At 45.2% G+C, this 26,322-nt stretch overlaps 2 protein-coding genes across 2 annotated transcripts; both read right to left on the bottom strand.

Moving 5' to 3' along the window:
• Positions 1–837: 837 nt before the first annotated feature.
• On the bottom strand, positions 838–13,499 carry LOC144110713 (inactive hydroxysteroid dehydrogenase-like protein 1). The gene is made up of 8 exons (XM_077643773.1): positions 8,561–13,499; positions 7,990–8,112; positions 7,794–7,904; positions 7,646–7,704; positions 5,968–6,047; positions 5,731–5,812; positions 3,005–3,232; positions 838–1,346 (listed from the first exon to the last, which is right to left on the bottom strand). Exons 1-8 carry the CDS (start codon positions 8,802–8,804, stop codon positions 1,248–1,250), a joined length of 1,026 nt encoding a protein of 341 aa, XP_077499899.1. The 5' UTR covers positions 8,805–13,499; the 3' UTR covers positions 838–1,247.
• Positions 10,502–13,424, bottom strand: Nfs1 (Nfs1 cysteine desulfurase). Its single transcript, XM_077643769.1, has one exon. It carries the CDS (start codon positions 13,422–13,424, stop codon positions 12,078–12,080), a length of 1,347 nt encoding a protein of 448 aa, XP_077499895.1. The 3' UTR covers positions 10,502–12,077.
• Positions 13,500–26,322: the final 12,823 nt, after the last annotated feature.

Raw genomic sequence — 26,322 nt, 5'->3', positions numbered from 1 at the left:
GCTCATGAAAAACAAGAAGCCTATATGCAGTTCTTGTGAAGACATTGCAACTGTGAGCTATTTCTTCATCTCATGGAGAAAGCTGAAACACTTAAGGAAAAAATATTTCCTTTTATAACGAAAAATGTTCCTTTTTCATCCCTCCCTGCCCGTTGGCAAGAGGGCTTTTGTAAAATAGTTGATAACAGCTCAATCATTTACCTTCATAATGCAGACAAAAAGTCTGATCTAATTTTGTTTGGTGCACGACAGCCTTAGCTGCTTATGTTTATCATTAACTTTCTTTAGTTGCTCCTGTATAGATAGACCTTTCAGTTCCACAGTACGTCATTAAGCACTTTCCTGGCACCACAAATGAAAATGCATTTACTATAAAACTATTCCTTGCTGCATCGCATTTTCTGAGTCACTTCAGCTAGCACTTTTATTCATGTGGGTGTGTACTGTTCTAGCCTTTCCTCAACACCAGTTTTTCTCTCTTGGTAAAATTTCTGAGGTTTGCACAAAAAAGAAATGACAGCAAAGAATGAAAGCTGTTACTTATTGTTGATATCAAGTGGGACCTCTTTGCAAGTAACCAGTGCCCACCACGGTGTCAGTCAGGTACTTAAGTTATAATTACAGTCATTATTTAAACAAGAGATTAGTGTTTTAAAATAAAGTTCACCTTCAACATGTTGTGTTTGATAACCTCAAGCAGCACCAAATGCCAGAATGGGAAACCTGGAATTATGTTATAGCCTGCCTGTGTACTGTCGTATGAAGTGCTATTCCAATTTGAAAACTGGAATCTTGAGACTTTTAGCCATCACTTGATGAAGACACTCAACCTTACCATGAACTGAAAAACTGTGACCTTTATTAATGCGTGTGGTAGTAGTCCATCATGATCGTACAAACGGGGCGCTGGAGACCTTTTCGCACTGTGAGTTGTCGGCATTGGTGTTGGTTGCCTCTTGCCAAAAGCAATGTTTGCTGAAATACTGGTGGGGTGCATTGGTGTGCAGAAAAGCAGTGCAATTGCTTAGTTATTAACAGTTCCAGTCCAAAGGTAAGAGCGCCCCTCCCAGCACCAACCAAATCAAACAGCACTGCTGATGGCTGCAGTACAAACAATGTTAGACGGCCTCTTCTCTCTCTCTCTCTCCATCCAACGCATGGGCTGCCAACGGGCTCCATTAGGGCACGAAAGCGGGGTTCAGATGCGAGGGCAGGCAGCGCTACCAGCAAACCTAACTTGGAGCTGCTCACACTGACTTAGGCTTTGGCGTGTTGTCGATGGTCTTGAACATCATCCATGAGGTCAGGTTCCACACCCATTGTGGCATGTGCTCATACGTCCAGTACTGGAATGACAGAAATTATTAAAAAAAGATTTTCTTTTCACTATTTCACTCACGTAGACTTGCATTGTCTATACGTTCAAATAAAATCAACTTCTTTCAGCTTCTTTCAGCTTCAACTTCTTTCAAGTACAAGAAAGTAGGTAGAGTATGACAGAAAAAGCATTCAGAAAAAGCCTTGGTGTGGCCCGTTTTTGGAAATGGTCGTGGAAGAAAAATCCTGAAACCTTACTCAAACCTCATGCCAATGAATCAAAAAGGATTTGAACACTTGAGAACCTACTCGATTCATTTCGAATAACACAGGCATCGATTTTTACTACGAATCGAATAGAAGGCTTTTCAATTTGCTATTTCTAATTTTCGAACATTCACGCACCCCTAATCGTAAGCAGAAAAAGTTTTTAAAAAATAACTATGACGACGAAACCCGCTGCCGCATAAAGCTCAATCGTGCGTGTAAAAATGATTAGATTGTCCCAAGATACAGTATCACAAGAAGTGTACCATCAATGATCGCGGAAAACTACAACAAAAAAAGAACGTCTTCTTGGGCGAGTTGGTCACAATTCATCTTCGGCACTAGGCGCGAACACACACAGAACACAAGGAAGGGAACGGGACAAAGCGCCACTTACAACTGCTTTATTCGGAGGCACATCACACACACTTTCTTAAACACAAGGAACACAATCAAATCAGGATCGATAAGCACATGCACTGGTAAAAAATTTCTTTTCCGCCTTATATAAAGATACGGATGGATCACTGACACACGTTTCCTTTCTCTCCGATAAAAAAAAGCTTCAATTAATTCCCGAGCTTTGGTATCTTTACTGGAAGCTAGAATCCTCGCCCCTGAAAAATATGCCTCACAGGAGCGTGACGGGCAGGACCTAATATGCTTGGGTATGTTTGGCCCTTCTTTATTTTGCTCTAGATTTCTCTCATGTTCCCTAATGCGGTCATTGACGCAGCGCCCGGTTTGCCCTACGTATGAGTGACCGCATGAGAGGGGAATTTCATACACCACCCCTACTGCGCACTTCAAAAACGGCCGCCCATGCTTAGTGCCGCATCCTTTTTCCTCTTCACGTACTCTTTCGATACGCGAGCACAGGTTTCCGAGCTTTTGGGGGGCTGAAAACACAAGCGGCACCCCATGCCTGCTTGCGTCCTTTTTTAAATTGTGGGCCATCTTATGTACATAGGGCACCACTACTGGTCTCACCACCTCTTCTCGTGGGGGACTTTCCCAGCTCTAACCGCCAGTCTTCATTTTTTTGCAGTAGGCTTTCGGCGACTGCCATCACAACCGAATCAGAGAATCCGGCTGAAGACAGCCTGGCCAATTGGTTCTGAAAGCTAACCTGCATCCTGTGAGGACATGATTTCCTGAAGGCGGATTTAAGGCAAAGTGAATCAATTCCTCTTTTTATCAACTTCGAATGGGTAGAGTCATACGGCAGGAGCCCTTTTCTTGCACGAGGAGCATTCTGTCACAGGATTAATGGGGAACACAGAAATTATTTTGTCCTTGAATGGTCCGAAGCTGTGGTATAATTCAAACATGATATCTTGTACAAACCCTTTCTCCTGACACTCAAGACTAAAACTGATGGCTCAGTGCTCTCATCGCATGAAAACCAGAGGCAACCAACCTGCAAGCCATGCGTCCAGAACCCTGTGGTCCGCTTGCTGGCACCGATGGTCTGCAAAGAGCTCTTGACAAATGTCTCCGCATCTGGGACGATCAGGCTGGGCGTGCTGAGGAAGTTGCTGAAGCGTACAAGCTTTGTCGAGATATATGATGGGATCAGACTCTGCACCGTGATGCCTTTGTCCTTGTACTCATAGTCAAGAGCCATGGAGAACCAGTCGACAAACACCTGCAAACACAAAAAATGTCACACCTGAAGAACTTTCAGGAGGTAGTGCATACCAAGATAAAGGCCAGTTGCTTGACAAAAGTGCAGATGCACTTTGAAGGGGACACCAAGGACAACACCACTGCACTTTTTGTTCTCAATGAATTCCAACAGCTGGGCCTTTTGTGGCTTCTGATATTTGTGCAGCAGTAAAAGGCAGTTAAAGTGAAACACTTCTTCCGACCACTGATTTAAATTCATGACATTGCACGTGACAAAGTGTTTCCTTTGTTTCATTCTGTACATTTGGCTTTCGTTTCCACCACTCTTCTGCGATAAAAATGTACTAGCAGTGGCAATGAAAAAGCTACCTTAATATTCAGGCACATTATCCTTTTTTTTTCTGTTGTATTGATCAAAAAATCTCGCCTGTCATCAAACTGTACTAGTTTGAATTGTTGGCAACGGCAACATCTTTTTTCATTTTTAGCTTTCCTCAAGACCAACTTTAAGAATAAACTTTCCTTCAGCTTTCTCTGCCACTACTCTCCTTCAAACTTATATCCTCAAAGCTTAGATCAAGACATTAATCTGGATATTCCTCTCAAGCCTGTAGTGTATAACGAGCTGGCTTCAGGATGGCATGGGTGCAACTCCCCTTCATGCACAGCCTAGCAAAACAGTGAATTTGTGCGGACAACTAGCTGCAACTAATCAAGGTTTGCAAAGCCAGTTCTTTTTATTCAAAAGCACAAAAACCTAGGCAGCTACTACAGCTATTTCAAGAGTGCCAGCTACACAGTCCATGCAGATTGCCACAAGCCTTCTCCAAGGCAGATCAGCGGTGCCGGTGGTGGGCGATTATGTTCTGACATTTTACTGAGCGCGACAGGCTCTGCAAATGCTGCATACATCTTGGAGAGAAAGTAGCAATTAATTTTTCATCCAGGTCTCTCAGACATGGGACCTATGAATACCTTAAAGGCCCAAGAAGTTCTTGTGTGCTTTCTGCATGGGCCTCTTCTAGTGCTTCTACTGCCACCTCCATGTTGCATGTTTACACCAACTGCATCTTCACTCTTTTCTGGGCATGCCAGGCTACAAGATATCTCAGCATTTTTTACTATATGGTTCTCATCCAATGCAATGCTCTAGAACTTGAGCTTCCAGAAACTTTCATTGCCCTCCTTGGTGCAAACAGCACTTTTTCTTTTCTGAAGAGAAATTACTGCTATGACCCTGATTAAATACAAGTATTTTCAGTCTGGCACAAATGTCCATAGGCAAAAACACTTGCAGCAAACATTCCATTCCTCACTGCGGTGGAGTGCCACCAGGTGTGATGCAAGGTGCATGTTAACATTAACTTTGTGTCATTAAAAATAAAACTCAGATCTTGTTAATGCTATAGCATGAGAGTTGCCACACCAAAACACCGCCGATGTAGAATGAAATTCGCTGATTGGTCAAGTGAAGTCACGGTGACCTTGTAACATCACAACTTAGTGAAAAACAGCACACAAGCAAACACAGACAGAAAGAAGGGGACAAGCGCTGTCTGCTTCTTTCTGTCTGTGTTTGCTTGTGCACTGTTTTTCACTAAGATGCAAAACCAACTAGCCCATTCAGCTGCTTTACTAACATCACAACATGCCCACCATGCCAGGTGGCAGTTAAATTAGTGATTTGTCGAGAGATGTCATGCGACCCTTGTGACGTCATCACAACCTGCCTACCGAGTTGTCAGCGACCTAGTTTCTAGACAGCAACCTAGATAACAAACTGAAATCAAAATCACGAAAAAAATGTGACACAGTAAGATGCCATCATTGTCACAGCATAGCGGATACCTGGTACTGCAGCTAGCAGTCCGAACATGACGGTCAGTGGACTGAAAATTGCAAAGAAAGTGATGCAATACATACACAGAGAAGTTGCACCAGAAGCCGAGACAAAAGTGAGATCTACTGCTATCAAATTTCACTCTTATGGTGACTTAGCATCCCTATAGCATTTTTAAGATTCTGTTTTTGTGTAATCAAACTGTGTCATCATTAGCCGAGGCAAAGCATCCCCAAGGACGGTGAAAAACAACCAGCAGAGAGCTCGCTAAGTGCTACGTATGCCTGCTGTCAAAAGTTCAGAAACCTGATTTTGAGGGTTTTGACAGTAAAGTGTGTGATTCGCATTATCAGAATTGGGCAGCACATATCTATTCCAAGCTGCATGCAAAGATGGCAATGACATTATTTTTTTCGCTAATCTTGCATTCTACAAACATTTGACCACACGTGTACACAAATTAATCTCTGATGTGCACTTAGGGAATCTGCTTTAGACGTAACTTCGGTGAAGAAATAAACCAGTAATTATGTTCAGAGTGAATGCTTACTTGCACACGAATTCTGTTAGTTAATTGTCTACTAAATCTTTCCTCTCGGCAAGTTCCTACAATGAAAAAGAACAGGATGCTAGAGCAAACACATCTGATCAGATATTGAAACCACCACATTGCATACCTTCGATGCAGAGTAAACAGCCATGAGTGGGAGTGGGTAAAATGAAGAAATCGATGACATGTTGACAATGAGGCCCTTCTTCCTGAAAGAGGGAGTGCAAAAATGCCAAGCAATGTGTAAAAGTGATGCTAAACATACCAATGAAAATGTACAACCCTACAAGAAACCATGTTTTACAAAAAAATTAAGGAACGCAGTAGTCCCTACTACGTTCATGTGAAACTTTTCCCCACGTACCTTTCGACCATTTGTGGCAGTACAATGTATGTCATCATCATGACAGCCATCATGTTGATGTTGACACTTTCTATTAGTTTCTAGAAAAGAAGACATTAAAAACCAAAGCATCAGAGAGTGTGGCAGTAAAAGGTTACTGGAGCAAAGCAAGGCTAGTTCATGCTAGCTGCAATTTCTTTTGAAGCAAACAATGATTTTTCTATTTAGCATGACAGGCAATAGGTGAACGGTGGAAAAAATACACATTTAAATGCTTGCATGTGTGACCTTGTGTGTTACTGCGTTCTTTGTTAAAATTATGCAGTGCTCTTTCTTCCAGAAGTAAATTATGCTTCAGAAATTGGAAATGAAACTACAGTCTGAGCACAGCCATATGCTGACAAGGAAAAGCTCTGCACCTTTCTAATATTTCTGCAAGTGATAAAAAAAAATGAATGCATAAATAGACAAATAAAATAAGTTGATACACCCCTGCTTGAAATTCACTCCACCCTGGCTGAATCTCTTCATCTGCACAGAGATGTGTCTTAGTTATGCAGTAACCACATGAGGTGATGTTCTTCATGATGCAACATAGGATGGTGACGGCCGGCGCCTGCTGCTCCCGCTGGTACACCCGCACGAAGTGACAAGACATGGCAATAGAGTGACACCAGTGTGACACTGTTGCCACTGCTTCAACGTTCAGTCACCTCATGTTATCAGGGAGGTATAACTACGCTGGTACCCCATTTTCAGGACTAAATAGCATAAGGATTGATGAAAATCCCTCTTTGGTAACACATTGCATTTTTAAGGACCACAGCGCAGTGGCGCTCAGTTATATTTTGTGGTGTGCGGGCTATTAAAAAGTGATCTAGACATACAACTTCCTTTCTTGCTCCAGTACTCCGACCAGGTTTTCACTGATCTGTTTTGATGCATGGTTCATTCATGACAGCACCCCTTCTAATGTAGTCATGATGAAGCGTCAGAAGCACGGATCTTGTCGGCAGCTTCTTTGTTGAAGCATAATGAAACGCCGCTATAAAAGCAAACTTTTCTCACAAAATAGCTAGATTGGAAGTTACATACTCACAAAGCCTTTGCTATTACCTAGTTTTCCGAGCTGCTTCCAGGCTGAGCTAAATTTTCTGCAAATCCAGAAACTGAGCGACAGTAGTTTGGCGCCTGCCAGCTTATTATAGCACAGCCTGAGTGGAATAATATTCGCTTTACGTATGTTAAAATTCACAACCACCATAGTCTGTGTGGTACGAGAGTATGAATTTTAGTTTGCATATCACATATCCCATGTGTTCGAAAATGATGGTTATATATCTTTATGCACTCTGGCCTACAGGAGATGCTGTATTTGTAGGCTTCAGATTAATGTTGAGTGCCTGGAATTCTTTGACAAGCATCAAGATCTCAACATCAAAGTGTTTTGGCACATCGTGCCCCTATCTAGATGCAACTGCTGCAAGGTGAATAAACTCCTGGAACCCATGGTTCGCAGTTGAATGCCACCCCATTGCGGCTGCTCAACTTTCGAGAAAAATCACAGCAGAGTGTTGCCTGATGACAACCACTGTCTACAGTTATGATGTGCAATGAAATCATAAAACTGAGCACCGTTTTTCAGTGTAGTGTTAAAAACTGCTCTATGCGTGAAAAGAACTCGAAGTTCGACACATACCTTCTCTGGAACATTGAGGAACAGGCTAGGAGAATCGTACATTACTCCAGCGTTGTTTACTGCACACAAGAAATAATTTTCGATTAAATGCCTGGTTCGTAGAACTAGCATTAGAATTTTACAACGATGTCTGGATGGATTCACTTACTTAAAATGCCAATTTCTTTGCCCTCCAATTGTTTCGCTATTTCCGGGTAAATATGCCTCCCTTCGCTGAGATCTGCTTGAATAATTTGCGTTCGCACGCGGAAATCAAATTCTGAAAAATAAAGGAGGAAAGAAACGAAGTAAGAAACCTCACAGGGCGGTGCGGTCACTCTCACAACGGGGGCAAAGATACTTGCCAAGTTCCTGCGCTGTGGCTCGTAGTTTCTCCATGTCTCTGCTGATCAGAATTATGTTCAATCCTCTTTTCGCCAGCTGACGTGCGTACTGCTTTCCGATGCCATCCGTGCCACCCGTGACAACTATATGGCAATGTGAAGGGGGAAAAGAAATGAGTCTACAGTCAGACAAGTTACACATATATCGCGGTTTTTTTAGCTACAACAACCACGCGTAGCACCATCATCTGGCTTGAGCAGCGAGTTCTAACAGGACATAACCGTGACGGAATGGATGAACCCGCGTTAATCGTAGCCAAAGCACGGCAAGAGCGGTATAAGCTGCTCCTTTTCCAACATCACTGCTCCACTGCCTGCGAAATGTCAAGTTCATCGCCGCTGGTGCTGCAACGCGATCATGCAAAGCTGTGCACGAGCCCAACACGCCCGCAAGCGCATTTCGGGGATAAGCGGGCTCGCGTATGCAGGAAGGAAATGGGCGAGCCGGTTCTCTCCGTGGCCGTTTCACAGGAAGCAGTCCATCGAGAGCTACGGACAGCCCTGAACTCGGTCAAGTTCGCGAACCACCCACCTGCCCATTGGCCGTAACGTGTGAAGTCGTGCCAGCGAAGCTGCGACAGCACGAACACTCGGACGCCTTCGATGACGCGCACGCTGACGGCAGCAGCCGTCTTCCCGGCGTAGAAGAGGCCGACGAAAGCAAGGATGCTTTCCATGCGCTTGAAACGCACGATGACATCTTGCAGTAGAAATAAACCTTGGTCGACGGCTGCCATTTTCAGCCGGTCGTAGTACGTTGTCGATGCCGATGACATCTCGGCAACAAGGGCTCGGGCTCGGGTTCGTTTTCGGTTCCGGCAAAGGGACCCACTTGCGCGAAGATCGCCGCGTCGTAGAGGGAGCTCCTGGGTGTCAGTACCGGTGCCTCTCTCGACAATGCCCTCGACGCGTCTCGGCCCGTGTTACCTGGTCCTTCTCTCTCGCAGACCTTTTCCAACTGGCGGCCGGTTCGAGAAACTGTCCGCCGCGTCGCCGCGTAGTGCGTAGTCGATTCGTTCGCCGCCCCGTAGAAGCCAAGTGCACGAGTGGCGCGACGCTTGTAGCAGCAGGGACCTGTGACAACTGGAGGAAGTAGCGCGCGCGGAGCTGCGAAGTCGACGGCGGAGGGCGGCAGTCTCACCTGGCGCACTTTTGCAATCCTTTGTTTCGAGGGCCTGCACCCCACCCAAGGTCTTCCTCGTCTGACGTCCATGCGCGCTGGCGGAAAGCCTTCGCTAAACACGGCGTCTAGGCGTAAATTTCCGTGACTGCGCTTAAGCGCTCGAAGGTCCTTTTTGAATAAGAGCAGTCGTTGCCCACGTTTGTACCTAGAAACAGCTAGAGTTCTGTTTAGTTTTATTTCAGTCGCTGCTACATGCAGTACAAAGAAAATGGATACAAATTTTGTTGAGCTATGCACTGCAAAGCAGTACCAAAGTGAACGCCTCCACTTTAGACCTAGTATAACTAGACACGTTATTGTAAGTAGGTGATTGTACTTTTCAGTTTAAACCGAGAAAAAAAGAGGCAATGAAAGTAGCCTAATTCGTTTTTAAAAATTCAGTTTCAACTAAAAATGGTCAGTATCGACAGGCACATTCCAGCTAGCTGGCTGTAGTGGGGGTCAACCAGCGAAAAGAATTAACTAAATGTGGGTGCCAGGAGCATTGCGAGATGGTGCATTGTTTAAGTAGTGTAGGTGAGCATTTTGAGATATCACTCTGCTACCTTACATGTCTCTGCAGACTGGCAGGCTCCATCTTGTTGCCGAACATTGTCTTCTAGCTTAGCGCTGTTCACTGTCGTCACCTGCCCAGGGCTCTTAAGCAGGTTTCTCCATCGCATGCAAGGATAATCAAAACCATGCATAGCTTCCACAAAAAGTGTCTCGCTCGGTACAGCAACAATTGGGCAAGCTGCCTTTTAGAACTTAACTTTCACATTTGTTTTTGTTCAGCAAGTCCATTATTGAACTTTCGTAACTTTTTTTACTGATAATATGATTTCCTTCAGCAAGCACTGCTATAAATTATTTAACAGTAATCAATGACCATTTCTGCACTAATTACTGGTAGATAGAATTCTCAAGCTGATAAAAATGCCAAGATAATCTCTAACTTTTGACAGCCCAAGAATACCACATTATAATGCCGAAAAAAAGACAGCAATTTGTCCGCAGGAAATAATAGTCGCAAAAAAAAAACTATGTTCTGAATTAAACACCTGAAAAAGTCTGCCAAATTTTCTGAAAATAAAAACCAAAAAATCCGATCCCTAATTATGTGTAGGAGAGTCGAAATCTAGGTCAGTTGGTACATACAAGAGGAAAACCAGTCAAGTAAAAAAAGATGAAGCATGAAAAAAGGAATGCATGCAACGACGACTGATCCTCGTTGTATGCATTTTTTCTTTTTTTTTACTGGTTTAATTATATGCCTTACAGTTCACAAACATGAAGATTTCAAAAAACGCATTTCCACTACCAGAGCGCACTTTATTACAGTAAACCGCCAAATGTGCTTAGTTGTTACAGGAGAGTAAGGCCAAAGTACTCGAAACATATACTACCGCCTACTTACATATAATGTTGACAGAAAAAATGTTCAGACACTTGTGCACACACACACAAAAAAGTAAAGCTGCACAATTATTCGCTGGCAGTCAAGTATTTTCAAATGCAAACACAGACTAGCATCATAACATATCACGACCACGCTCTCGACTGCCCCGTGCCATATATACAATTATGTGTCTGAACCTTTCCATAAAGAGATGTAACGTATGAACTATAAGTCACATAAAAATCTGTGAAAAAAAGACGAAATGTAATTTGCGTTTTAACAGGCTTAATCAAAAGTACAAGTTTGAGACTACTCTACACATCTTTGATTCCTATTACATTTACACCTGCTGCAGAACATAAACAAACTAACCTAGAGAAATCAGCAATGAATGCTCTTAAGTATTGGGCTAACCCTTCTTTCATGGACAAAGACTGTACATGTTGTGAATGTCACAAGTTCAAAAGCAATTTCTCAGATCACACTCGAGGAAATACAATGAAAGTATTTCAAGCACAGGGCTGCACAGCTGTGGTGAATGGGGTCTCATATTCCGCTACTTTACATAACCAACTTTTCTTCACATACCAAGGATGTCACTGAAGATGCGAATGATGAATTATGTCAATGTTACTGACGGTTTGGTAAATTACTACAATAATTTCTAGTTACAGAGAATTGTCATTTGATTAATATTAAACACAAATTATAGTATCAGTAACGTGACAGCCAGATCCAATATGCAAAGCTGCGTCTGTAAATTACGAATTATGTTACATGCCAGATACAAGCACAATAGCGAGAGTTTTTCAACACGTTTCAGGAGATCAATTTTCAAGCTTTGCAGCTTAGTTTGCAGATCAATGAATGGCATCTCCATGCGATGCCTGTTTCATTATTTATGAATTGCTCTTGAACTGCAATCCTGACTTCAAGCGACAGGGTGTGTTTTTCTGAGGAACGGCTTCACGAGTGTGCCTGTATAAGAAGCCAGAAAGCTAGTGTTTCTTAGTTAACGCAACAAGTCACTCTGATATTTCTGAAATGAGTTAAGGTGACAGGAAACCTCCACTTCTTTAGTGTATGCATGTCTGCCACTTTCCAGTCTGAGCACGCCACAACACAGACACTGGCAAAGGCCTAATTTATGGTAAAGTGTGAATGTTACAGGCTCATGCATGAGCAGAACCAGTCAGAGACATTGATCTAATAATGCACTACAGAGGCTGGGGAAAGGACTGCCACAGCCACTTTGCGTGCGATTGAAAACGCGCACTGAACTAAAAATACTGGCCAATCCTCCGACTGCTGCCAATTGAGCACCCAAGTGCAAACAGAAATGCTATAAAGACTGTACACTGGCGGTGCTGCTAATCGCAGCTGTGGCCTCCTTCAGTGTCTTCCACTTTCTCCAACTGTGTACTAGCAGACGCGAATTTTCCTTGTTCCACAGCTTGCACTTCTCGCCAAAGAGGCATGCTTTTAGGCTCAGTGCTGTGTCCAATGAATAGACTTGAGATCGATGCCTTCCTGGACCATCTCCCACAGTGGACTCATCTCGCGCAGCTTCTTGACCTCCTTGACACACTTACGCGCAGTATAGACCACCTCTTCCTCGGACGTAAAACGACCCAGGCCAAAGCGAATCGACGAGTGGGCCAAGTCTTCGTCCGCCCCGATGGCTCGCAGCACGTACGACGGTTCCAGAGACGCCGACGTGCAGGCCGATCCTGAAGACAATGCCACGTCCTTCATGGCCATGAGCAGGCTCTCGCCCTCAACGCTGGTGAACGACAGGTTCACACAGCCGGGATATGTGCGCTGCGGGTCGCCGTTGCGAACAACGTGCGTGAGCTCGCTCGTGATAAGCGAAATGAGCAGGTCGGACAGTCGGCTTACGTGCCGGTGGTCGTACTCCATCTCGCGGGAGCAGATCTCGCACGCGGCCCCCAGGCCCACGGCGAGCGGAGCCGGCACAGTGCCGCTGCGAATGCCACGCTCCTGACCGCCGCCGCTTTGCAGTGCTTCCACACGCACTCGGGGCCTGCGGCGCAAGTAAAGGGCTCCGACACCCTTGGGGCCGTAAATCTTGTGGCCACTGATGGACATGAGGTCAACCATCAGCTCGTCCACATCGATGCGGATCTTGCCCACGGCTTGCGCGGCGTCGGTGTGGAAGAAGACCTTGTGCTTGCGGCAGACAGCGCCGATCTCGGCGATCGGTTGTGCCACACCGATCTCGTTGTTCACCGCCATCACCGACACGAGGGCAGTGTCGGGCCGTATGGCGTCTTCCAGCTGTCTGACGTCGATGAGACCGTTGCGGTTCACTGGCAGGTAGGTGACGTCGAAGCCCTCGGCCTCCATGGCGCGGCAAGAGTCCAGCACGCACTTATGCTCCGTCTGTGTAGTGATGATGTGCTTTTTCTTCTCCGCGTAGAACCGAGCGACGCCCTTTATGCTGATGTTATTGGACTCCGTGGCTCCGCTCGTGAAGATGATCTCCTTGGCTTGAGCGCCAATGAGAGCGGCGACTTGGCTCCTTGCCTTTTCGACTGCAGACTCGCTCTCCCAACCATACGCGTGCGTTCGCGAGTGCGGGTTGCCGTAGTTGTTAATTAGGTACGGCAGCATTGCGTCCAGAACGCGCGGGTCGAGCGGGGTCGTTGACTGGGCATCCATATAGAGGGGCCTCAAGTTGTTCGCCTCATTTGCACTCTCCAGCTCGTAGTCGCCGCCTAGGAGCTTGGAAGGTATAGAGCACATCGCCCTCGGCGAGGCGTTTTTTACCGCCGGTCGCCAAACTAGTCGAAAGTTCCGCAACAGCGCAGACATGGTTCAATTTTGATCACGCTGTCCTCAAGTGCGCGGTGAGTTGCTTCGGCAAACAGACAACAAATAACGCGGCGACCATTGGCTACCATTGGCTTGGCACACAACTGCTGTTGACTTATCTTAGCTACGAGCTAATAAAAGTGCACACATACGTACACACCAAATTTTAACTGTCATTTTTTAATAATGCACATAACATTAGTAAACATAAATACTTATGCTGAATTACGTTAATTTTAATAAACATTTACAAAATTTTTAGAAGTTTTGGTTTTAATTTTAGCGCTGAGGAGTAGTGTGTTTTGATCATACTCACTGTGATTATAGCATATAAGTAACCATAGCGTAAAAACTACAGGTGGTCGACGACGGAGCGAAATATTGGGGCGACCGTGCCTGCGGCGCTGGGCCATCGACGTACCCTACGGCCAGCTAGCCGCAACATGGCAGCACCAGTTCAGGTGGCCAAATGCGCTAAATTTGAAGTCCATTTCGGCTGCTGTGATCACATATTCGGTCTAAAGGAAGTGTCCAAGTGTCCTTATGGATTCCAGAAGTGTTACTTGTTGTGTTTCACTTAGAGATCTATGGTGTTATGGGAATATTTGTCCGTCTTTCTTAAATTGGGGTTTAATCCGTACATTTACTCCAAATAATTCCCTGGGCAGTTCAGCCCCGTCTCTTCTTTCTTCGGGAACCAAAAAGCAGACACACCACACGTCCTATACCCATGGCTTCAAGACAAGCCACCGGAGATTATTCAGCTCTCTGCCCAATCTCAGTGGGAGGCCGCACTGCTCAGCTCGGACCCGGCGGTTCAACTCCGAGTCACTGAGCGGGCCAAAGCCGAAAGACATCGTCGGTCGGCTATCTGGCGTCCGGCCTAGGAATCAACCGCGGGGAGAGGAACACCGTCCCAACCCGTGCCTAAAACCTCTTCTTCAATAAACTGTGCAAGAATATTTAAAATCAACAATTGAAGAAGCAACTACATGACTCAGAGACTATCTCCTTCCGCGCACGCAGGCTCAAGAAAAGCGGGCCATAACTTTGGAAGCCACAGTTCGGCATATTTTTGAAGGTCGCACGGCTGCACCTGAGCCACCCCGAAAACTGAAAGCTAGCTTAGAAAGGGAACAAAGCTGCTCTCTTCAGAAACACCTACCTCGGAACTGGGGAAGATAGTCTCTCTTCCGATGATGGAACATCACGCTTTAATGAAATTCCTGCGGCCTGAACAAAGATGCGGATTTGCGCGCTAAAATTGACACGCTTCGTATTAAACCCATGACCAATTTATTTTCGAAATGCTGGAGCCCTATTCCCACTCGGTGATTATCAAACCTTTATGTTCGAAGGTGCACGCTGCTGCGCATTTGTGGAAAAACGCTTCGCCGCCTCAGCCGAAGCTGCGTGTCCGTGCGGGCCTCCACTGACTGCATCCTCATGACTTCATCAATGTTCATTTAGTCCCAAATGGCGCTACACCAAAATGGGATGAGAACTGGAACCAGAACTGCTGCCCGCTTCTATTATTTACTCATCATGGGGTGATTTCAGCTCGGTACACTCTCACTGGCAGCACCACAGCGACACGCCTCGTGCCAACGCGCTCATTTGCTACAGGGGGTACTGGCGTGACGTCACGGACGCCATTTTGTTGTACAGCGCGCAGCTAGAGTTCACTTGAGCGCAGCTTCAGCGGTGCAGGCCGGAGCAGGTTGCGATAAGCCTATCGGTCATGCGCGCGTCCTTTTGCCGTGCTCCAAGTACAACGCCATGGTGGCCACTGTGACGTCGTTGCATACTTCTTACATGAAAGCTTACAAGGCCACCTTTATAAACGAACCATACGAACGAGCCATTCCGGAACACCATACTTCCCTGCATTTGACCAAACGGCTATGCCAGATGTTCGATCTTAATGGAATTATGAAACTAATCAAATGAGTGGAAGTGTCGTTTTTCATCTGGCGTTGGTTAGCGTAATTTTTTGCCACCGTTTCCAACATTCCTTATGCTCATGGTGCTCTTCCAAAATATACTGGAAAATCGGTAAGACCGCCTCAGTCCTCAAAGAAGGTTCATATTTTTCATGTAAAACTACCGCCCTATTTTTCTCTCAAGCATCTGTTCGAAGGCTAATAGAACGTGTTATTTATTCTCGCATAATCAAATTTCTAGTTTCGGTGTACTTTCTGCTTCTCAATATTTCGATACCGCGGAAAACTGGACAATTTGGAGTGTACTGGAATAATTTGTTTTTCTCAAGTAACAAACCCAGCGCATATTGCAATGCATCAAATTGTATAGCTTATTAGTTACACTTCTGAATGAAACAAACAGCAGAGTATTGTGTGCAAAAGTACTTGAACATTATTCGTTAAAAACGCGAAAAAAGTATACAGAAAAAAAATTACCGGTTGCACTATGCCAGAACATCATTAGAGGAAAACTGGAAAATACAAACTGTTGCACATTTTTACAGCTGTCATTCTTCCTAGTTTCAGCTATGAGGGAAAATTAATTATTGCGTTTTCCATGGCCGGTCAGTTAATTCGGGGGTCGTGACTGCGATGCCAGTGTGAAAAGCAATCGCGTGAGGATTGGGAATCAGAGGTAGACTTGACAGGTGCTGCACATAACGTTTGATCTTTGTTCTTGTTTTGTTTTCTGCATGATGGCAGAGCTTGAAGTTCCTTCTTTTTTCATATTTTTCGCTTAGTGACAAATGGATTCTGTGGGAGGATTGGGGGCATAGGTTTCTTTTACCTCATCATACTCGAAGATTAGTTCAATGAGCTGCTCTCTGAAAGTCAGTTGATCAAATTTGGCATTTTTGGCACGCTCTGGAACATCAGGATGGTCTCTTCAATCTGCTTGGTAGAGAATAAAACTGTTTACGCAAGCGATGTCAGCACAGTGGAAAAAGAGCGTTTTCCACCAACGCACACAAAGCGAGAAACCGATTTCGGCAAATGATTTTTTTTTTTATGGTAGAACGGCATAATAGATGATTACTGTATTCCAATAGAGATTCGTATTAGTGTTTTCGCACACGGTCTTCATCATCTCCACCGTGAAGAACATCAAGAAGTCGACGATCGAGAAGTCGAGCGAATCTCCCAGCGCCGCTCCGCAGCGATGCGCCGATACGGTCACCTGGCTGTCGTCTTCGTTGAAACGCGACGTGACCTTGAGCATTTGGCAAACTGTCTTAACCATATGTTGTGAAGACCCTGAATAAAAAAAAATAAACGTTCACTGTCATCAATTACAAACCGCGTGCTCCGCAGAAAACACAAAGCGAACGAAAACAAAACTTAAATACGTGCGAGTACTCGATGACGTTCCAGGCCCCTGAGATGCAGCCTTGCTGTCGGAACTAAAATAAGACATTTTGTCTGACTCATCACCGCTGCTTTCGTCGCAAAAAACGGCCCCAGAACCGACCGAAGTGTTTGGTATCGGATATCGCTTTCAAGGAGCGCGCAGCATAATGCACGCCAAGTTCGCCGGCCAACGCTGCGGCGGCCAGCTGCGGCCGTAGTAGTAGTAGTAGCGGTTTACTAAAAGAATAATAAAAAGGAAGGATAAGATTTTTGCTAGCCCCGGCATCTGCCATCGGTACTGAATCACCTGAGCTGGGGCAGCGGTAATAAAGGATAGCAGTCAGAATGGAGAAATGAAATGAAAGAGGTTAGGGGACAGGAAGAGATGCGGCCGGACACAGCTAAAGTTAAGAGCGTGTCAACAGGAATGTTTAACTTCAAGATGTGAACTAAGGTCGTTAGTAAAAAGGGCTAGCTGGGATTCACAGGAATTAGTCTTTTTCAAATCTCCCGCGCAAAAAGCTCAATCCAGAGGTTTGTGGACGTGCTGCGCCATCTAGTTTGCAACTATGCAACTATTATTTTGCTGTTTTGGTTTTAGTGTTGCGACATAAAAGGGCGTTATAAAAAATGAAATGTGTAAATGAATATGCGGCTGTACACAGTTTTATTTTTTCATGGCGCCACCTCCTGTCAAAACACTAAAACCAGAACAGCAAAATATTAGTTTTAAAGTTATAAACTAGATGGCGCAGCACGTTCACAAAACTCCGAATTAGCTTTTTGAGCGGGAGATTTGTTCGATGGCCAATAGCGCGGTAGCGAAAGAGTTAAAAGGGCTTTCTTGTGATTCCCAGCTAGCGCTCTTTATTAACTATCTTAGTTCACATCTTGAAGTTAAACATTCCTGCTGACACGCTCTTTCTTAACTTTAAAAAAGCCTTCCATAAAGTACCGCATAAAAGATTGCTACTAAGACTTTCGCGTCTAAACATTAATCATTTGGTAATAATGGAATGGCTTCAAGACTTTTTGGCTCACAGAGAGCGATTCGTCTACGCTAACAAATCCTCCTCCCCTCGTTATCCTGTTATTTCAGGTGTTCATCAAGGCACGGTGCTCGAACCCTTGCTTTTCCTCATTTACATTAACGATCTTCCTACTGACATAACCTATAACATCCGATTATTTTCTGACTATTGTGTAAATTTCCAGGCCGGTTTCAAATGCACTGACGCCGACATCCTTCAACAAGATCTAACTCGAATCGAAACTTTGCGCAAACATTGGTTAATGTCCCTTATTATTGTTAAATATGTATGATTTCTCTTCACGCAGGCAAAGTTCATTCGCTCTCATTATGTTCTTTTCGGTTCTGAAGTGTCTTCTATTCCTACCTGTTATTGTATGGGTATTACTTTAACGCATACGCTAACGTGGTCTTCACACATCACGCACATCGCTAATGACGCTAACCTCGGCAGTTGCTTTCTACGTCGCAATCGTCGTTTTGCTACCCCTTCCGTCAAGTTGTTAGCATACCTTATGTCGTTGTTGGCCACTGTGTTTGTGTTTTTCACATGGTTATCTACAGATGGCGACACCGCCCCATCTCATGGCTAGCGGCGCAGTTGGCGCAGTTGCGGAGTGCGCAAACTGAAATAAACACGTGTCTCCGGAGTCGGCGTGGCTGGTTGCTCGCTTGCGTTCTTGTTCCACGCGGGAACAATTCGTCACGCCTAACTTTCATCCGACCTAAATTAGAGTTCGTTCCAGCAGTATGGCAACCTCTCTTTAACCCCAGAATATATATATATATATATATATATATATATATATATATATATATATATATATATATATATATATATATATATATATATATATATATATATATATATATATATATATATATATATATATATAATCACACTGTCCGCTTCATTTATTTCAATTACTCATATTATACTAGTGTGTCTTCTTTACAATCCAGTCCCCTTACCTAATCTCGAAACGCGAAGAAAAATATTTCGATTGTGCCTCTTCCATAAGTTTTATCATTCTTCTTTAGGAACATCACTCATATGCGTGCGTATTGCGGGTATTGGAATTGGCCTATTATATTTGCAGGCATATTGGAATAGCATTAGGAATACCTGACGTGAAGCAACAGTCAGGGACAACGCAACAGGGGGGGGGGGGGGGGGGGCCAGTCACGGTCCCCTCCTCCCAAACATCCCCCCCCTTTCCACCCTATTCTCCAACTTACTGCACTCAGATCAGATTTCTGGCAATTGAAACACTTCAGTTCTACGGTCTCTTTCAATGCAAATCACAGTGGGGCTGAGCTACTTGGCTTCGTAACCAGATAAGTAAAGCATTTCGTGTATGAGTAACCTAAACCAGTCATGTCCCAACAGAAGTCGAGTGTCTGACCCGTGTACATGGTCATGATTAGCAGATTAAAAAAACTGTGCACATGTGCTTTTTTTAATCCAATTGATCACTCTTCGTGCGTAAATCTTCCCATATATAAAGCTTCCCATTTCAATTCGTTTTATACACCCGTGAATCTTTGCACAGTTTATTCGTTCGCACTCAAAACCGCCGGCAGGCGGCTTTTTGTTCTGTAATGCGAGATGCGACCAGAATTATCTCCATTCATCATGGCCGCGTGCGAATGCTTCCACATTTTTCCAGGTTATTGTAGTTGCTTTTGGTTCTTTATCTAGAAAGTTCATTGCATGCTTTAAATTGAGCGCGGCCAAGAACTGCAGGCATTCATCTCGGTGACCGCCGATCATACTTATTGTGGCTATCGCCGCCGCCGAGTCATTCAGGTCTTAGTGGGCGCGAATCAGCCCCTTAAACAGTTTCTTTTGGAAGCCTTTTCGTTGTCTTCCTGACTGCTGGAGTGTCGTCACCACAACGTGAGAGTTTGCATACCTTTGAACATTGACAAATAATAAAGTAATAATAATGTAAAATTTATAATGTAAGTGAGCATTAAATAAATAAATAACAAACTAAGCTCGAAGTCTCCCCCCCCCCCCCCCGCACACACACAAAAAAAAGTACCGGAGCCCCTTGCAACAGTTGTTTCAAACAAGCACGCGTTAGGTAGAAAAGTGAAGGATGCGATTGGAACTTCTCCCTGCTTAGCGACTAACGGATCTTTGGATTTTTTCTGCGCTTGAGGGGTCAGTCGTTTTCTTATGCAAAGTGTGCTTCGTTTGTTGGTTCGAAGCGCTAATCTTCGGTATTAAAACCTATTGCGCCATCGACGCGAATTATTTGATGTTTTTAGCTTCGGACTCTCTTTTGGCATTTCATCTAAAATTCCTTGGGGCTTGAAAGTGTGCAACAAATGCTGATATTGCCACCATATTTTGTGTCCAGTTTTATTGCTTGCCTGACTTTTTACCGTAGTGGGCGCTCAGCCATATCGTTTTCTGTTGGCCGCGAGGAGCTGGTCGTTTTGCCTTGGTTTTTCTAGATTTGACAAGCTTCGTTGCGAAGAATCGTGACCGCGCAAAACAGATTCTGTGACTTTCGACATAGTTCGTGGCGATGTATGTAGGTATAGGTAACTGAACGCGAACATTGCAATTCTTAGGTGAGAGCAACTACAAGCGCAATTTCATGCTGACAACCTACAGTGACAATGCCACCGTGACAATGCCACCGGCATGCCATTGGCACTGGCATTATGTCAGTGCTTGTCCCGACTGTTTCAAGGGAAGGAAAAAGGGCTCGTTTGACAAACTTATGAAGTAAGCCAACAGTCACCGAAACCAAGGTGCATAGGGGAATGTTTTTTATTATTATTATTTTCAATTTGTGGTGCTGAACGATGGGAGAATAAAAAAAAGTGTCGCTGGTTTAGCTCTGGTTAAACGTGGAGTGACGCGAAAGCTATAGCTTGCCGAGTGGAACTCGCTCAGTTGAGTTCGGGCGATGTATGCGTGTTTAGGGAACTGAACGCGTACCGTTTTAGCAATGGATGATGGAAAGGCATATGACAACATCAGTCATGCAGCCATTCTGAACTCCACTGACATGCTTTAATTCTCTCCCTCTGAGAGTGCGTAGTTTTGGCGAATCATTTTTGGAAGGCAGAAAGTACGCCTCAGTGGCAAAGCGGTCGGATCATTTGTTTCTCTCTGCGGCGTGCCCCAGGGATCAGTATTGTCGCCGACGTTATTTAATATTGCTTTCATCCCGCTGGCTTGGCGCTTACATGACATCCGTGACATAAAATTTCTTCAGTACGCTGACGACACCACGGTGTGGAGTACTCACCAATATCTCCGCACTCAGGAGGCTGCCCTTCAATCTGTCATGCGCGCAGCCTGAAGGCCACTCTATCGCACTCCACGCATGCACTGAGGACTTATGCAACGTCACATTCGAGTCTTCAGCCGCCAACGCCAGTTCTTCCCCCATGGAAGTCTGTACAGCTCAGCGACAACAAGCCAACAGATAATCGCCGACCGACATCTGCTAATTCGGCATCGTTGCTTCGCCAGATATCTCAAGAACAAGATGCTTGCCTGTCTGAAGGATTCATTCTTGTCTACGTAGACGCAAGCATCCAAGCCTGCTAAGCAGCAACAGCAATCTGCTGCCCGTGCAGACCTGCCCTGGATCAAACCTCTGGGTTTCAGCTTACGGAACCCCCTTCGTCCTTTTTGTGCCGAGCTCGTTGCACTTCAAGAAGCACCCGGCTCCGTGGCCGCCACAACTATGCTCCCTGCGGCCCGAGTTGTCATCCGCACTGACGCCCTTCAAGTTGTCCGGTTGCTACGACATGTTAGCCGCTGTCCAACGATATGTCAGGACATCCACCGGCTCGCGGCACGCATCCCGCAGCCAGTGCGTATTGAGTGGGTCCCACGGGATCTGCTGACCTCTCAAAGCCAGGCAGATTTAACGACCCGCCTCGCGACTCCAGGCTCATCATCGCCTCGGCTCCCCCATTTGGACAACTTTACCCTCCTTTCATCAAGAAAGGAACTCCTCCGGCGCCGCACATGTGCTCTCCTCCTTCCGTGTGCGGTAGCCCTCCCCCGGGGTCTTACCCGTGTAGAGGAGGATCCGGGTCGGGGTTGCCCTCTCACCTGCCGTCATTCGGAAGTGGCCCAAGTACCGAGATTTCTTTCCTCGGCCTGAGTGTCCGATATGTAAACGCGAGGACATTGAAGCCGACATTCACCACTTACTGTGGGACTGCCCTGCTCTCAAGCCTACAAGGATCCGGCACCTGAAGGTAGCGGGTCCTTTACCAAGCAACCCTGCTTCATACATTGCCTGGACGCAAGGACCGTACCATCGCTCTCTACTGGACTTCATCAAATCAGCTAGCCTTTTCCATTAATTTAATCATTACTACATCTTTCATCACACCTTCGCTTATCATTGATGCCCTGAGGCAATAAATCTCGCATTAAAAAAAATGTTTAAAGTCAGTCTTTCGCCGCTCCGTTTCGCTGGGCGTTCCTTCTTCATTTTCGTCCCACTTGACACGGCGCATGCGCACAGCTGTTGCCCCTCGGTTTCGCCGGCGCGTCGCGCCGCCGACAGCCCCTTCCGGAAAAAATGTTAAGGGAGGGGGGTGACCGCCACCTTTGCCCCCCCTCCACCCTGTTCCGGGGTTGCTCTGTTCCGGACTCCCTGTTCCGAAGAAAGCACATGTGCGCCGAAGTGTGTGCAAGGTATTTATTTTTTTTGTGGCTGCCTTTCTCTACTCAAAGAAGGTTGTCGGCCCCAATTTCCGGTGGTTTAGACGAGCTACGAGGTGGTCAAGGCTCGAGGGGAGTGGGTAGAGGAATGCGGGCGACGGGGTGCATTGGGCTTCTCTTTCCGCCACCACAAATTAAAAAAAAGAAAATATTTCCCTATGCACCTTGGCTTTGGTGACTATTGGCTTCCTTCATAACTCTCTCTCTCTCTCTCTCTCTCTCTCTCTCTCTATATATATATATATATATATATATATATATATATATATATATATATATATATATATATATATATATATAATGTGGAAACCTTAATATCATTCCGAAAGGCATGAGAATAGATCGCCGCATCGAACTTGTCCCTTCCTCTAAAAACGCATTGGCAGGACATGCTTCAGAAAGCGTCAGGAGAACTTAAGGATATTGTAATCCAACATGATAGGTCTTGTCTGGATGTTTTAAGGCTCACGGAAGCTTAGCTATGCAAAGAAGTTCTTCTGACCGATCGCGAAACTGCACTTTTAGCGCTGTTTCTAATAGAAACGAGAAACTGCGTGCACACCTAACTCAGAGGGAGAAGTTCCTTCGGGATGGGCTTCCTCTGTCGCCCATTCAGATTTAGAAATTTGTCCGCTCCTTTCAACCTGTAGTCCAACCTCTGCATCAGATATAAAAATCAGTTCACCCGCTTCAGGCTCATCAACCTTAACCGTCACCAGATCTGCGCCGAACAATGTTGTAAGTCTCTCGTCGGTAGCTTTGTCACGCGATGAGTGCATGGTGCTGTCGAAGGGCCTCAACTTCTGCCCCCCCCCCCCCCCCCTGCGGTATAATTAATGAACTTCAGCTTTAAATTTATCTGGATAATTTTTCTCTAAACCTTAGTCTGAGGGAATACTACCGCGGTCGCCCCCCAAAATGAGATCCTGGTCCAAAACTTCGATCTTTTACTCATTGGACACCACCTCCGCAGCGCGATAAGTGTCTAGATTTACACATAAAGACGGTGCAAAAGGACATCCTTTCCTAATTTCTAAAATGACGTTCTTACCGCCCGAATCTTACAATACTTGAACGCAATTCATTGCAGGCTATCAGCAGCCGATCTTACATTGCAATAAAATCAGCGGATAAAGGTGGAGCCATCGTAGTTATGGATGAAAATGACTACCTTGATGAGGCCAAAAGGCAAATAAGCGATTCCTCATTTTACAAGGCTCTCGCTATTGATCCCACGCTACAGTATAATAAGAAGGTTTTAGAATCGATTTTAGGTCTGGCAAAAAAGAAGAAAATTAAGGGCAAGATCGCACAAGCTCGAATTCTGTTACAGTCAAGTCCAGGACGTTTTTATCTTCTTCCAAAGATTCATAAAGGAAACAATCCGGGAAGACCAGTTGTCTCTGGAATTGGAACCGTTACTGAAAACATCTCGAGTTATGTCGACCGCCTCATCAAGGTTATCCCTCCCTTATAACCTTCCTATGTTAGGGACACCACATATTTTTGGAGTGAAATTCTTGACTTAGTCATTCCATATGATTCCCTACTAGTGACCCTGGACGTCGCTTCACTGTACACCAACATACCGCACGCTGGTGGCATCACAGCAATCGTCTATGCTTATGAGCGCTTAGAATCCAAACTGGTTAACGGCTGCACACTTGCAGAGCTGTTAAAACTGATACTTGAGTTAAAACAACTTTGAGTTTAATGGCCAGCACTACATGCAAATAAGTGGAACGTCAATGGGAACAAAAATCAGACCAAATTGCGCTAATATATTCATGGCTGTACTAGCTTGTGACGAAATTCCTCAACAGTTCTCCATATAACCCAATCTTTTACAGAATATTCATCGATGACATATTTATGGTCTGGACACACATAGCCAGGAAAAACTCAGTAAGTTTATTTCCGACTTCAACAGCGCTCACGCTAACATCTCGTTTTCCTCGTCGCATTCAGCGTCGACAATGAATTTTCTTGATGTCCAGGTGACCATCACGGAAAACAAACTTGAGACAACAGTCTACAGAAAGCGCACAGACCGACACCAGTACTCACACTACCAGAGCAGTCACACTCGCCATTTTAAAACTTACATCGCTTACAGTCAGTCCCTACGTTTCGGTAGGATTTGCTCTAAATAAGGGGACTTTGAATCAAACTGCGAGCAACTCCGTGTGGACCTAGCACGGCAGAGGCACCCATTGTCAGTCATCGACGATTCAGCCAAGAAAGCTTCAAAGCATGACCGGCGCAAAGTCATAAATGGCAAAAATTGGCGGTGGTTTAGCTCCGGTTAAACCTGGCGTGACGCAATAGCTGCAGCTGGCTGAGTGGAACTTGGTCACGTGGCCAACCACGTGACGAACCAGGTAATCAGCCACGGCGCCGCGCCGCCGGCATCTGCTCCGCACCACGTGACCAACCACGTGACAGCGTGGCGGCGCAGCCACGCTGAAGGCTCAAAATGCTACCGCAATGTAGCTATCGCTAAAAATGCAGCCACGCCCGGACTATCAAGTCAATCTGGTCCTTACAAATTCGGCATCAATGCCCACCGTTAACGCAGTTCTTAAGAAACACCGCAACATCCTTCTACAGAGTGAAAAGATGAAAGAAGTTATCCCTGCTCCCCCACGTGTTGTGTATAGGCGTGCAAGGAAAATCCGTAATATGATAACATCGTCTACAATCGGCAACCGCAGCTTCAGAGGATACGCGCCATGCAATAAACCTAGGTGCAAACTCTGTCCGATGATGACAACAACTAGTGCTAAAAGCACAGCGTCATCGTTTTCAATTCAGATAAAAGGTAGCTTCTCATGCGACACCGCTAATGTTGTCTACCCCCTGGAATGTGGCACCTGTAAAGCTCAGTACGTGGGACAAACAGTTACACCGTTCAGAATTCGCATCAACAACCACATGTCGCATGTGCGGACGCCAGCCAAATCTCCCACTTTCAAAACACATCAACAACCTCGGGCACCCATTCGATAACATTGCAGCTATTGTACTCCAATCGGGGTTCAAAACATATTATGACCGCGACAGCTGTGAATCGTACCTGATTAAAAAATTTAACACAGCCTCGAGCGGCATCAACGAAACAGTAGGCCGGCTATCATGCTTACACACTTAATAGATGTAACAAATAATTATCCCAGACATGTAGATACTGACAGAACGGGAGGCAGAATGCATAGGAAGCATAGCTTCCGGCGTGTTTTCTTTCTTTTTTCCATGTCACTCGCATTGTCCCGCATTTACTGTCAGCTTTTTCACCTTCTTCATTTATTCTAACATTGGTCGTCACGCATTGCATTATGTCACCCATTTACTGTTAATTTTTTCCGCCCCCTTCTTTTGCCCTCTCTTTATTGTCATTTCTGCTGCCATGTCCGTCTTCTCTTCATACATTGATGAACTCCCATGCCTTTCTGCGCGTGGGCACGGCAGTGACCATTACATGTTTTTTTTTTTTCTTACCCTGAATAGCCTTGCCGTTTCATTTGTCTTGAGGTAGATTGTACTTGTGACTCATTGCATTCTGGCGTTGGATTTACTGTTAGCTTCGTCTTTCTTCTGCATCTGTGTGCGCCTGCGTACTGAGTGCTCGTATAAGGATTGATTAGAAACTTGTTATTTGTGCTGATGTCCTATTTTGTATTTGTCGTGTTGCCACCACCCTTTTCTGAGTAGCTATTGCTATGTCTTGTACAATGGCTCTTCTATTTTTTTTCACCATTTTTTTTAGAGGTCTCGTTGGCATTCCTCTTTACCCCCCACCCCTACCAGTTTCTCTTGAATGTTGCC

This window comes from Amblyomma americanum, chromosome 11 (assembly GCF_052857255.1).
Source record: "Amblyomma americanum isolate KBUSLIRL-KWMA chromosome 11, ASM5285725v1, whole genome shotgun sequence".
NCBI classification, from domain to species: Eukaryota; Metazoa; Arthropoda; class Arachnida; order Ixodida; family Ixodidae; genus Amblyomma; species Amblyomma americanum.
This window is presented reverse-complemented; position numbering and strand designations above follow the sequence as displayed.